This window comes from Eleginops maclovinus, chromosome 18, assembly GCF_036324505.1.
Source record: "Eleginops maclovinus isolate JMC-PN-2008 ecotype Puerto Natales chromosome 18, JC_Emac_rtc_rv5, whole genome shotgun sequence".
NCBI lineage: Eukaryota > Metazoa > Chordata > Actinopteri > Perciformes > Eleginopidae > Eleginops > Eleginops maclovinus.
The window spans coordinates 11,513,147-11,527,252 of record NC_086366.1 but is presented as its reverse complement, the minus strand read 5'-3'; the positions used below and the strand labels follow the sequence as shown (position 1 = coordinate 11,527,252).

Sequence of the window (14,106 nt, the reverse complement as noted above, 5' to 3'; positions counted from 1 at the left end):
AATCTATGTCATTTAGTGATCACAGAGCCAAGGTCTATTTCTTTAGTTTGAGTAATGCTACTAAAAACATGAATGTGTTGTTTTATTACTTGCTTTCATAAAATGAAACGTGAATCTAACATGCGTGTGAGGCCTTGTGAAGACATAGAGTAAAGTACCTGCTGTACCACCTAATAAAACAGTTTAACATGCGGTTACGAGCTAGTAAACGCATTTTACAAGAGCATGACAACAGACATCTTCGTCATGCGTGATTGAACTATCATTTGTAATGTTTTAACAGCAGTTATATTTGCCTTAATGACATTTAACAATCAAAGCAATCACAGCCGCAGGCAGGATTGTTACTTAACACTTTCTACCAAGAAGAAATACGGACCAGCATCAGAAACAAAGTCTCTGAATTGTTTCATTTCTTCAGTTTAACTCCATATCCTGGATGTTACGGTCTAAATGGGGTGTTACAATTAACGGAAATTTGTGTGGGGACATAATTAATCCATTAAAGGTTTGTTTTTCAGCTAACTTCCTTCCACGTGGTATCTTCATGATTTCAATCACGTATCACAGTCCTTTGTCTGGTTTCAATTTTGTCTCACGCAACCATGGGATTTTTCTCCATGCTTCCAATTTATTTAGTCATCTTTTTCCTCTTGTACTTACTTTTAAACAAGTTATTCTTAATATTCAAACTGGGCTAAACATGCATCTTTTTTTTTATTGATTACTCGTGCGGCATTACAAATAATGAATTAAAATCTGCATCCACCTACATTTTCACAATTTCCCATCTAACAAGTTAATAATGGGACATTTACTTTTCACAAGGCCAAACTCAATGGGTACAGTTTGCATTGATTTATTGATTGAGAAAATTCTATTTATTGTGTTGGTGGTACGGCAGTTTTATCTTATAAGTATATTATTTTTTGGTTTTCCTATAAATGTATTTAACTGTACCAGTGCTCGTTATGGCACTGATTAAACCCCCCTTAATACACTTTGTATGACCTAATTTTCTTCTCGGAAATGTTGCAAAGCATTTTTTAGGAGGCGTTGATGTTTGGCTCAGAGGTTATTCTCCTCTTCCTCCAGCAGGGGGCCTGCAGTGTGTACATCCCTGAGCATACAGAGCTCTGACCCGCTGTGATGCAGGGACGAAGAGGAGGGGGTGCTTGTTTTACTGTTCATCCCGGGAAGTATCCGGAGCCGGTGGGCGGTGCAGACCCCTGAAGATACAGATAGCCTATGGATGCTGATCAGAGGATGCGATAGGTGCAGTGTGAATATACTTTGTATTTCTGCAGGGAAACAGTGCGTTAGATAAGGTGGGAGGAAAAACTGAACAGGTCTTCTTTGTCTGCAAACACAAACAACAATAGTCTGTTTTTCTTCTCCGGGGAAACAAAGAAGATTGGCTCTCCACTGTTTCAGTGTGAGGTGCAGAGGAGTTGCCTCTTTAAGGACACTTAAATTCTGTCAATGCATTAAGTCGTTTTCTGGTCGGTGTGGATAAAAGAGACAAAGCAGCAGCCGGATACTATGCGCAGGCTTATTGTGACCTGCTCAAGATCTGCTTATCAATGTTTACAGATTACTGCCAGGGGTGACATCGACAAGAGAGAGGGGATGCAAATTGGTGAAAGCTGTCACTTTTGATTTAGCCTGCATCTGAGGCCTTGGTTGACGCATCTCTGTGAGGCATCAGATCTCTCTCCGAGGCCTTTGTAAAACACTTCATCCTCTACGGACATTGGCTTGTGTCTGCTGGTAGATGCTCTTGTCTCTGACGCTCTTCCTGTGGAGGCTGTACCGACATTTCTCCATCATGTTCAGCTCAGACAGACTCACAGTCCCGGAATATGTCAGCCGGCTGCAGAGAGGGAGGGGCGGCTCCGGATCCGACCCTAAAGCAGTGTCTCCGGGCGTCAGAGCCGATGTTCAGGCAGTTCTGGACGGCACCCTCCCCGCCCTACGCTGCGCCATCAGGAGGCTCAAGTCATCGCACGAGACCTCGGATTCAGACGAGACACGAAGTGCCATCGCAGAGCTCTTCCAGCTGGTGGAGGAGGCCTGGGTTTTGCCCGCTGTAGGGCGTCAGGTGGCCGAGGAGATCTGCAACAGGATCCGGCTGGATGGAGGCCTGGAGCTGCTGCTGCAGCTTCAGCAGACTCCTGCTTTGGAGATCACCTATGAATCTGCAAAACTGCTGGAGCAGATACTGATCTCAGAGAACAGGTAGGCTACTCTTACACCTTCACAGTATAAAACAGCAGCTCTGCAAAATACAAATCAGTAATACTTACTTTCTGACGGATTTAATGTTTATTGTGTGATGAGGTTTGTGTTTTTATGTTGTTATATTTGTAATACTTAATTGGACCATATACACTCTGTTGTTGTACAGCGATTGACAACATAACACAATAATTACAATCCTGCAATGCAATAAAATAGTAGGCTGTGTTTCTGCCAACTGATTCAGCCAGTACATAACTTTATACAACCAAAGTTTAACACTATACCAAGCTGTTTTTTTTGTCTTGTACATTTTAAAGGCAGTGTTAGGGTTTTGTCTACTATTTTTAGATCTATGTTGATTCTAGGGTAAAAAAAAAAAACAGTCATAGAGGTCACAGTTAGCATGATATTAAAAACAATAGTAGCCCATCCTCACATTTGAAAAGCATACATCTGTTTGTTCAGGAGAATCCATTTATTTTTCTTAAAAAGCAGAACGCCTTGATGTCTGGTTGACTGAATCAACTTTTGTTATCATTATTTTAAACTTCTGCTGACAGGGATTATGTAGCACGTATGGGTCTGGGGGTTGTCCTCAACCTCACTCGACATCAGGAAGATGCACAGCTGGCTCGCAGTGTCTCGGGGATCCTGGAGCACATGTTCAAACACACTGAAGAGACGTCTGTCCACCTAATTTCTAACGGGGCCCTGGATGCCCTCCTATTCTGGTGCCGCAGCACAGATCCCACTGTGTTGCGCCACTGTGCTGTGGCACTAGCAAACTGTGCCATGTACGGAGGCCACCGCTGCCAGAGATGGATGATTGAGAAGCAGGCAGCCGAGTGGCTTTTCCCTCTGGCTTTTTCCAAAGAGGATGAAATCATTCGCTTCCATGCATGTCTGGCTGTGACTGTGTTAGCTGCAAACCGAGAAATTGAGACAGAGGTGGTGAAATCTGGAACCCTGGAGCTGGTGGAGCCATTTATTGCATCTTTAGATCCGGACGACTTTGCCCGAAGTTTGTTGGACAGTTCAGACAACATGCAGGGCCGGACGGCAGCTGACCTGCAGCATCTTTTGCCATTACTGGATGGCACAAGACTGGAAGGAAAGTGCATTGCAGCCTTTTACCTTTGTGTGGAGGCCAGCATCAAGTCTCGTCAGCGCAACACTAAGGTACCATCACTGTCCACATGTAGCTCAAAATTGTATCTAAAATTGTCTGGTAGCTTTATTGTGACTGAGTTTTACATGTGCTTCTCTCAAGATATTTCAAGAGATTGGAGCAGTGCAGAGCCTAAAGAAAATCGTCATGTACTCCAGTAATGGTACAGCCTGTGGCCTCGCCAAGCGGGCACTGGGCGTGATGGGGGAGGAAGTGCCAAGACGCATCCTGTCATGTGTGCCCAACTGGAAAACGTGTGAAGTGCAGACCTGGCTGCAGCAGGTTGGCTTTAGTGCCTACTGTGACAAATTCCAGGTATGTTTTATTACACAACAGAGAGATAATATAGACATTGAGATTGATGTATTATACACTATTTATGACATTTCAAACATGTTTGCTGTACAGGAGCTCCAAGTGGATGGAGACCTCCTGCTGAACATCACAGACCAGGAGCTGTGTAATGATCTTGGCATGACTGCAGGCCTCACTCGCAAAAGGCAAGTGGTACAAACCCTTCAACACATGAGCCATGTAACACCAGTCTGACAGCTGTTCTGTCTCATCCTGCAGGTTTTTGAGAGACCTGCGTGTGTTGAAGACTTATGCCAACTACTCCACATGTGACCCAAACAACATGGCTGACTGGTTAGTTGAGGTTGACCCTCGTTTCCGGCAGTACACTTACGGACTGGTCCAGTCGGGAGTGGATCGCAATAACTTCAAGAGCCTGACGGATCAGCAGCTCCAACTCGACTGCCACATAGACAACAGCGTCCACAGAGCCAAGATTCTCTCAGCTAACAGCAAGCCCTTAAAACCGTGTCAAACTGATGCTCAGCCTGCAGGGCCCGATGTCTTCATCAGCTACCGACGGACTACTGGCTCCCAGCTGGCTAGGTCAAAAATCAAACTCAAAACATTATGCATGAAAGAGTTCTTAAAACATAAGACAACTATCAAAAATAGATGGGGATTGTTTTTCTGACGTTTAACTTATCAGTTAGTCATGTAATTGTTGCAGCTCTTGTTAGATTAGACTCAGAGCGAGGACAGAAGGTACTTGCACAAAATTGACTTTCTCATTTTTGTCCCAAGTCTTCTGAAGGTGCACCTGCAGGTCCGAGGATACAGCGTCTTTATAGATGTGGAGAAGCTGGAGGCCGGAAAATTTGAAGACAAACTGATCCAGAGCGTACAGCGGGCGCGTAACTTCATTCTGGTCCTGTCCTCCAATGCACTCGACAAGTGCATGGGTGACGCTGACATGAAGGATTGGGTGCACAAGGTTGGAAGTTTTTAATTTTCTGTACTGTATCATTCATACTCCCTGCCCCCTTCCCTGTTTACATCTGTGTTTGTACATGTCTGACTATTTAGTGTTTTATAGACTCAAAGGAATTCTCATTAATCTTGCAGGAGATAGTCACCGCCCTGGCTGGGAAGAAGAACATAGTTCCTGTCACGGATAATTTTATGTGGCCTGACCCCATGTCTCTGCCCTTGGACATGAGATCAATTCTCAATTTCAACGGCATCAAGTGAGTAACTGCTTGCTCTTAAAACGTAATCAAACCAACATTTTACAGCAGAAAATGTTGTTGGTAAGCACATCTGTGTAATTGCGACAGCATTCACTCATGGATAGTTTATTTTAATACTTTACTAATAAGGAGGGGACATGCCTTTTCAACAGGTTTAACAGCTAATTTATTATATGCTATTTGTTGCTGTGTGAAACGACATAGTTCAATGCCATGATTAATACATATTTCATGAATAAAAGGCTTTTACTGTTTTTGTTGTTGTTGTTGTTGTTCACGTTTCCCTCTGTAAAACATTAATTAGAGAATTTACTTGCTTTACATGCACGTCTTAAATCTTCTCAAGGTTTTAATTGCCTGTTACCTTTTTTTTTGACACAGATGGTCCCACGAATATCAGGAAGCCACAATTGAGAAGATCCTACGATTTCTGAAAGAACAGCAAGACCAAATCGACTGTAAGGATGCACCCAAAGTGCAAAAAAAGGAATAAGTTGACATACAGTTTGATTTCAGCTACAATGACTTTAAATTATGCCAAATGTTACATAGCCTACAGCGAAAAGGCCGGCAGCTTTCCCCTGCTACAAATGCATGTGAAGTGAATTTGACTACAGTATGTTTATCCTCACTCAGAACCCCAATATAAATTGAACTAGTATACTGTAAACAATACATGGAAATCAAAAAGGGGATTTCAGATTGTATATAATAAACTATAAGCCTTTAATGATATATCCTCATTCTGCTGTATGTGTGTAATCAGGTACAGTATATGCCTTCTGTCTCTCAGGAAAATAACTGTGATGGATCAGCCGCTGTTGAACCAGCAAAATCCTCACTAGCAAAATCATCACTAGCAATTTTTGAAGCAATTACTAAACCACAATTCATATGCAATCATCTTTTCTTTATATGACCAAAGCAGGTCTCTTTGCTGACATTTGTTCTTTTATGTGCGAGATGTCATAGTAAAGAAACTTTCTAGGAGATGTGTTCAATTGATGAGAGTTTCTACGGTGGGCTCAATATAATCCGGAGGCATGAAGTATTTTACAAAAATTAAAAAGCGACATGCTGTATAACTGCATCCCTATTTTAACCAAATACAGGTTCAAGCAGTGTACAGGCAACAAGAAATACCCAGTATTTAACGATTTGTTCCTACTCTGTAATCACCCTATACACACAGAAGTCAGGAATACACCGTTGAATTCTTGAATGTGAAAAAGATCTGATCTGTTTTACAGCGTGGCTTGTAAAGTGTCGATACAACATACATTAAACTATCATGCATCACTGCTGAATTGAGGTTTCATTGATCAGTGTTAAATCCGTGAAGTAATATTTGTCTGCTTTGCATTTTTATGTTATCCCTGTTTCCTCAGTGTAATAAACAACAACAATATCTGTTAATGAAAACAGAATTTGGTCCCTTTATTTTACACATGGTGAAAAATAAGAAGTGTTGTAAAAAATTCAACAAAGAACTCCTTTATTTGATCCTCACTTTATTGTGACATGTTAACGAAACAGATTCAACCATCATATTATAAACTCTCCAAAATGATCATGTTCCATTGCAATAAATAATACCTTTGCAACTTATAATAAATATTGCACAATTAACAACAAAAGTACTAAAAACTTTTGTGGGCGAGGTTTTGTTGCCCGTACATTGAATTATGGCTTTGACAAAATAATCTAATGCTGATCAATTCACAGTAGCTGGGTTAATACTTCATTTAACCTCTTAACTTCCCTTTGAGCATTTTAAATACGATTTGGCAGCTCTTGTTCCCTCACTGTGCATAAGTCCTGACCCCGGTTTGCATGTTTGCGGTGGGCCTGTGCTCTGGGACTATCCTGTGTTGTTTGTGGTGGTGGGACTCTTCAGGAGTGTAGACTTTGGAGGGAGGGGGTCAAAGTGTAAACCAGTATTCCCTGGCTGCGGTTCCTATTTCCCTCTCACTGCTGTGGATTAATGATAGTTGGGTTGCACCCACGCTTGAAATGTTTTGGAACTAAGGAGTTTGTGGTTTTCCTCTTGGCACATTCTTTGGTACTCATTACACTGTATTTAAAATATAAAGACTAAATAAAACGTGTAAAGAATGTTGTTCTGTTAACCATTTGTATGAATGTCATGTTGAAACATTAGAAGACTGGTTTGTTTTGAGAGCAAGCGCAGATTTCACAAAACCACATCTCCAATTTGTGGAAGTTTTAAAGTCTAGTCAGTCAGGATGTTCATTCTTCCTCCTCTAGTCTTGATCCCTTTGGTGAGACTAATAAGAATCCCTTCATTGAGTTTATTATAGTCAGCTTCCCTATCACAGTGTTGAGCACCGCTGATGGACAGATGCATGTCAGAGCTGCTCACCTCATAGACTGACACCAGGACAAGCTTTAGCACTCTGAGAATTCCCTGCCCACTGCTTCTCTTCAGGTCAGGATGCTGTGGAGTCTCTGTGGTCTCTCCTCTGGTCCAAACATTGCAGGGTCCTACAAAAACACAAATGAAAATGGTTAATGACTGGGTATTATTCTTTTATCATATACTTTTTGGTAACAATTGCTTTTGTGACTACAATTCACTAATAGGAAAACCACTGAATGTTCAAAAAGGCCAATGACGCAAAAGCAACACTCACCCGATTAATCCAGCGGGGATGAAAAGGATGATGGCAGCAAAGAGGAAGGGGAAGCCCTTCATGAAGTGCAGGGTGGCTGGGTACAAGGAGTTGAAGAGGCCACTGCCGACTAGGTAACATAAGCTCTCCACACAGGCAACAGAGGCAAACAGGGCGCCTGGGGGAAGTGAAAACACTAAATGATGGCGTTGCATTAAAACACTGGTCTTATTATAACAATAGCAATTTGGTGCAATTACAAAAAGGAGAAGAAAACAATAGACTTCAATACATTCCTCACATCTTGAAATCATCGCACAGTTTGCCTTGGTAAATCTATCTGTTTCAAAACAAGAGTATTATTTGATCATGTTTAGTGACTGACCTTGTTCTGATGGGCCGACCAACTTGGACAGCTTTGACCTGAGCACTGGCGTCGTAGCCATGAAGAGGAAACACAGACCGTAACCTGGCGACAGAAACAGATTTGAACTTTGGTGCACAATAAAGACATCAAACAGGATGTCAGCTAAAAAGTTAAACTGCACATTGTGAAACGGGGACAACACATAAAGTGCTTGATAATGTTTTAAATGATGTTTCACAATGTTTTATCTATGTATTCTTGCTGTATATTCCAATTCTGTCATAAAATGGCTCGTACATTATTGTGCAACCATTTTACCACACTAGATTGCACGGGTAAACTTTCATAGATGATGTTTATTAAGGCAGGGTAAAAGCAGAGACTACAAAGTTTTATTATGGCCTAGTATCCAAGGTTGGGGGCTAACAGAAGGCCTGCCTAGTCTGTGACGTGCTGAACTGACACCATATGCCTCATAAATGTGAGATTATTTTTAAATGCAGCTGGGTAAAGCAATGCAGATTTTCAAAACCTTTTGGTAGAGCTGAAAAATACAAATAAGGAGTATAATGAAAGTAAAAGGCACATATTAAATGCCAGTTTTATGTCATTAAATAGATCATTATTGATGCAATCTACTACATGTTGGACTTAAGTACATCCTACACTTATTTTTATATTTTATGCATGCCTCTTGATTTTGCTATTTTGGGCTTTTTACTTTGCTGTAACAAGATACATTTACCCTATGTGGGACAAATAAGGTATTCTGATACTGAATCTCCTATTTTACTGTTAGGGATAACCCTAAAATGGATTTTGGATGTCTTCATGCCATGTTAAATGATAAATATGTTTGATAAATACTAATTTATTTGCTTAATAGTAGAGTAACTTGACGTCTCCTCACTTGTACTGCCTGATTTAACTGTCATTCAAGAATAGAACATAGTTTAGATAGAAAAACAAGACCAAAAACATCTCCCTCACTTCCGATTCGCTCACCTGTGAACATGAGCTGTGTGGTGTCAGCTATAGAGAACACCACCAGCCCGACGATGTTGGAAGCCAGACCCACGATAGCTACCCAGGAGTCTTCCAGGCAGCGCTGCATGATCTTCAGCCCCAGAAGACTGCTGAGGTAGGCCAGGTGCTGAGCTGCTGATCCGTAGCCAATGAGGGCTGACCCCCAGCAGAGCGGGGAGCTCAGCTCAAACAACACGTACAACTCCCTGCTGCCGAAGTGTATAGTCACCACCAGAAAGAAACACAGCATGTAAAGCCATAGCTTGCATCTGTGAAATTTCCCGCCTGCCTCACTGGTACTGCCTCCTGTTGAGAAGAGGTGCCAGACAGCTCTATAGTGGCGGGAGGTGAGGAGCTTGGCACTGGGGTCTGGCAGGACCGACTCACGGACGAACAGGTAAGCATACAGAGCCGAAGCCAAGTTGGTGGCCAGGACCAGCCAGAAGGGGTTGATGTACCTAAGAACAGATGTACAAATATAATGGAATGAAAATCAATCGAAATAGATGTGATTTGGAAAAAAAGTGATGAGTGAAGGAAACTTCTCTGTGTACTGTGACTGTGCAACAACTACAAAACAGGCCACACATTTTGCGATGATTATTAGTATAATGGAAACTCACATTATAAACCTTTTTTATTGTGTTTCTTACCCTTGTGCCCGCCTCCACTGCCCTCCAATGATGCTGGCTAGCATCCCTGAAAGTCCCAGACAAGCCTCCAAGACTGCCACCCTGATGGTGCGGGACTTTCGGTCGCTGGTATCAGCCACATATGCAAAGCAGCCTGCCAGGATGGCGTTGAAATCCCCCGAAAGACCACTAAGCAGCCTGCCAACTAGAAAGTAGCCAACAGGCAGCTTCAGGTACATCACCACCAGGTAAACCACGGCTTGGACAGCCAGGCCAAGGTTGGGGAGGATAAGGACGGATCTTCGACCAGCGAGGTCACTCCATGAGCCGAGCAGAGGAACCACAAAGAGGCCTACAGAAAATCCCCCAAGACTGATGTACAGGTTCCAGTGGGCAGTTAAGGTTTCCACCTCCTGCAGAAAAGGAAAAATGTGACCTGGTTAACCACATTTATCAGCAATCAAAGGAACTCATATAACCCATAATCACATTTCCTTTGCATCCTAATTATATTTTGTCCCTAATTAGATGGTACAACACATCATTAGTGTTCCGGTAAATACCATGTTATTTACTGCCTATATACATGCTTATTTTAAAAGTTGTTTTGGCTTCAGTGACCATTAAGTGTGACCTGTCCTGTGATTACATAGAACAATTGCATCTTGTTCTCACTTTTTGTTTTAGTTATTCCATTACTGCCTTAACTTCAGTCAATGTGAGGATTGTGTACTGCCACTATTATTAGGGAAACTTTACCATTAGGCTTAATTGTTCACAACTGGTTTGTATCTAGTTCGCATACCTCACACCAGCTGGGGCTACCAGAGAACAGATAACTTGGATACCTCGTTTACAAATCAGTTTAATTGCTTTTAAGCAATGCACTTAAATTGGAGTTTTGGCAAAAAGAAGCAGACTCATGGAATAGGATATTGAGATGTTTTACATATGAGTAACCGTTGATAGACGTTAACTACCGCTGCTGAGTTACCGTTTGCAGCGGGTTGGGGGGTACGGAGCTGTTGCTGCACCCCGACCTCTTGGAGCCGTTATAGCCGAGGTCCTCACTGATGCGGTCCCAAAGGTACTGTGTGGACAGAGGCGCCTGCAGGGCCAGCGAAAACATGGAGAGGAAAAGCACCGGCTCCACAGACACCAGGCATGTAACGCTAAAAGGTGGTCGTACGTAGGCGGTGCTTGGTACTTCGGCCTCCTGTTTTGGGCCACCAGAGTCGTCTGGTTCCTCGTCCGTGGAGTTGAGCACGTCCCCGGGAAGAATCGCGGCGGTGTCCGGCTCGTCCATGTCCAGGCAGCGTAAACATTAACCGCGGTAACGTTACTCACCTTATATTGAGAGTGTCTGTACACAAGCGAAATATCGGGTTTCCCTTTTCAGTAAGCGAGCTCCTTAGATAACTAGCTTTTAGTGCGAATGCTAGTTTGTTTATGCTGCTGGTTTCTCATAAAACTAGTGTGAAGGAAACTTGTCTACCAGCTCAGCAAAATAGAGGAAGCCGCGCTAAGGCTCCTTGAAGGCTTTAACTCAGCAGCCCCATCTGGACAAAGAGGGGAGCTACACGTTTTTCTTTATTTGCTTCTAGTGGTTTAATGTAACTAAGTAGATTTACTCTACTTAAGTACTGTATTTGAGTACCATTTTGAGGGACTTCTACTTTACTTCAGTGTTTCCATTACTCAGTATCCCACTTCAATTCAGTGGTGTATTGTGTACTGCATTTATTTTATACCTTTATTTATTTTTCAGATTTGGATTAATGATAGGACATTTAATCAACAATTAGATTTACTTTAGTTACACCTGGAGTAAATCCACAAGCTACCCTGCAGCATACAATGGAATTAGCTGCACCTTTATCAGTTTTGATAAATACTTAGATAAAGACATCAATCATTATAATCAAAATGTATAACACATGTATAATATATAGTATATATCTTAAATGGTCTAATCTGCAAAACCAGTACTTTTACTTTACTAAGTAACATTTTGAATGCAGAATTAACAGAGCATTCCACTTCCACCACAGCCTCAAAACGCTTTCATGCAACCCTGTACCTTACTTAAAATAAATAATCATTATGATGTTTAACTGCCATTAAAGATTATTACTTTCCACTTTTTCTTAAATATGATTTTCAGTCAAATATTCACAACTCTCTTCAAAACTTTAACCCTTTGGATTTCAGTTTCTTTACATTACGCCCCTGTAATTTGTTATAAAAAAACGAAAGAGAAGGGATTTCTTCACAGTTTGTGTCATTTCAATAATTAGCAACATCGTTAAAGCAATTAATTTTTTGAATGCTTGAAACCAGGAAAATTACATGTATTTGCCGCTTAGGGCCAACTTGAGAAAAATAGAAAACTACAATTTTGAAGCCAGCTCTAGATTAAAAGCTTGTTATATTATTAGTCCAGGGTAGAGATAACTTTAAATGCGCTTATAAAGCTTCCTTATAAGAAGTAGTCAGATTTGAACTTTCAAGATTTTTGTGAAATCCTCTGTTTTAACAAGTTACAGTTAAACTGCTCATGTCTTACTAAATGTCTGGAGACAATGATCGATATAATGACCGTAATCTTTTTCTGTCCTTGCAAATATAAATGTCTACAGGCAGTGTTCTTTCGAAAAACCACATACCAATTGCTTGCTACTTCAAATGCTTACGAGTCCATCTGCAGGTCTTTGAATTAATTTTACAGAAAGACCGTATAGACCATACAGTATAATACCATATATTGGAATTTCCAATGTACAGTCTTATAACCAAGCATTCACCCTTTTCAAACTCTGTCATCCTCCCTTGCCCCAAATCCCAAAATTGACTCATCAAGAAATTTGAAATTCAAATAGCTTTATTGGCTCTTAAAGATAAGATTTTTATAGATCTTTTAAGATTCTAAAACTCTTTTTAGTTTCAAACTATGCTGTCAGTCTTCCTCTCCATTGATATAATTCTTAACCTGTTGTATTTATAGAAATTGTTCATAAAACCTATGTTGTTTGAAACAGTTTTCAACAAAGGCATATTTGGCAGACTCTTAGAATCAAATGTAACTTGAACTATAGCAACCCTTACACACCCTTCTACCTCAAAGAAGCATAACTTTGTGATTCTTGGCCTGAGTTTAGTTTAGTTTTGCTGGATAAATAATTTGCATCTTGTTATAGTATGGTAACATTCAACAAATTATTTTTCGGTGCAATTACTCTACAAAACTTTTACCAATATTTAATATAAAACTTTCAACAAGTATTTTTTTTTTTTTCAAAAATGTGTTTATTGAAGTATTTCTCAAGACACAAACAACCCACAATAAAAAACACAACCAACTAACTGCAAAATAAAGGAAAGGGAGAAGGAAAAAAAACAAAATGATGGCACGCACATTGGTACAGAGGTTAAAGGGTGATATGGCTTACTTATGCCCACTGGCTTTATGGAGGGGTAGTATCACTTTAGGGCATTGAATGGGCCCTTAACAAAGTCCAAAAAGGAAGTCCACAGTTTTTCAAACAGAGTGTATTTTCCTTTCATTGAATGTTATATTTTCCATTGCTATAACTTGAACAATGTCTTCTAGCCAGCATTTCGTAGTTGGTCTTTGTGTAGATTACCAACATTTTGCAATTGTCCGTCTGGCTTGAAGTAGACTGAGGGTAACCATCTTCATGTTGGCTTTGCTGAGGATAATTTCCTGAGGTATAAGTCCCAAAACACACATTTTGGGGCACATGGGAAGATTCACCTCAGAAGAAGTTGAAAGAATATTAATAACTTCTCTCCAAAATTCTTGTAATTTTGTACAGGACCATAAACAATGGAAAAGAGTCCCTTTATGTGCATCACATTTAAAACATACATCAGGAATATTACCATTGAAATGATTCAGGACTACAGGAGTGATATATAGCCTCATAACCCACTTATATTGTAAGAGTCTGAGACCTGAATTGTATGTTTTTGCCTGAGAAATGTTACACATGGTTAGCCATTTAGGCTCAGTTAATTCTTCCTCTAGGTCAGCACACCAGGCAAGTCTCTTATCATCAGATGAATCCTGTGACCCTGACATTAGAGTCCTATAGAGAATAGAGATAAGTCTTCTCTGGGGCAGGCAAGCTACCACATTTTCTATTACTGACAGATCAGGCAAGGTGAGTCTTATAAATGAAGTTTCTAATTTGAGGTACTTGTTTAACTGGTATATCAAAGTTCTGTCTGATATGAAAAAATATCTGATATTTTACAAATACGTTTGTCTGCCCAAAGTTTGAATCCTCTGTCTTTTTCCCCTAGAGGGAAATTGTTGTTTCCCCAAATGGGTGTGAACTGGGACATTTTAAGGGAAACATTTAGGTATTTATGAACTTCATGCCATACACAGATAGTATTTGAAACAAATGGATTGCCTGTGGCTTTCCGTAGTTTTGCCAGATCACCAGAGTAAAGATACAAATGTAGAGGT

General features: G+C 40.8%; 2 protein-coding genes across 3 annotated transcripts; one reads left to right on the top strand and one right to left on the bottom strand.

Moving 5' to 3' along the window:
• Positions 1 to 128: 128 nt before the first annotated feature.
• On the bottom strand, positions 129 to 11,135 carry slc46a1 (solute carrier family 46 member 1). 2 transcript variants are annotated; one of them, XR_010167892.1, is made up of 7 exons: positions 10,606 to 11,135; positions 9,633 to 10,024; positions 8,959 to 9,437; positions 7,972 to 8,055; positions 7,608 to 7,764; positions 7,337 to 7,458; positions 129 to 5,383 (listed from the first exon to the last, which is right to left on the bottom strand). XR_010167892.1 is itself a non-coding variant. In XM_063906621.1 (6 exons), exons 1-6 carry the CDS (start codon positions 10,915 to 10,917, stop codon positions 7,404 to 7,406), a joined length of 1,479 nt encoding a protein of 492 aa, XP_063762691.1. In that variant the 5' UTR covers positions 10,918 to 11,135; the 3' UTR covers positions 6,448 to 7,403. The 2 variants fall into 2 exon arrangements, 1 of the variants encoding a protein (XP_063762691.1); XM_063906621.1 differs by lacking the exon at positions 129 to 5,383 and having other exon boundaries at positions 6,448 to 7,458.
• sarm1 (sterile alpha and TIR motif containing 1) lies at positions 1,159 to 6,743 on the top strand. Its single transcript, XM_063906619.1, has 8 exons — positions 1,159 to 2,238; positions 2,802 to 3,420; positions 3,512 to 3,724; positions 3,818 to 3,909; positions 3,983 to 4,309; positions 4,508 to 4,697; positions 4,829 to 4,950; positions 5,335 to 6,743. Exons 1-8 carry the CDS (start codon positions 1,775 to 1,777, stop codon positions 5,444 to 5,446), a joined length of 2,139 nt encoding a protein of 712 aa, XP_063762689.1. The 5' UTR covers positions 1,159 to 1,774; the 3' UTR covers positions 5,447 to 6,743.
• Positions 11,136 to 14,106: the final 2,971 nt, after the last annotated feature.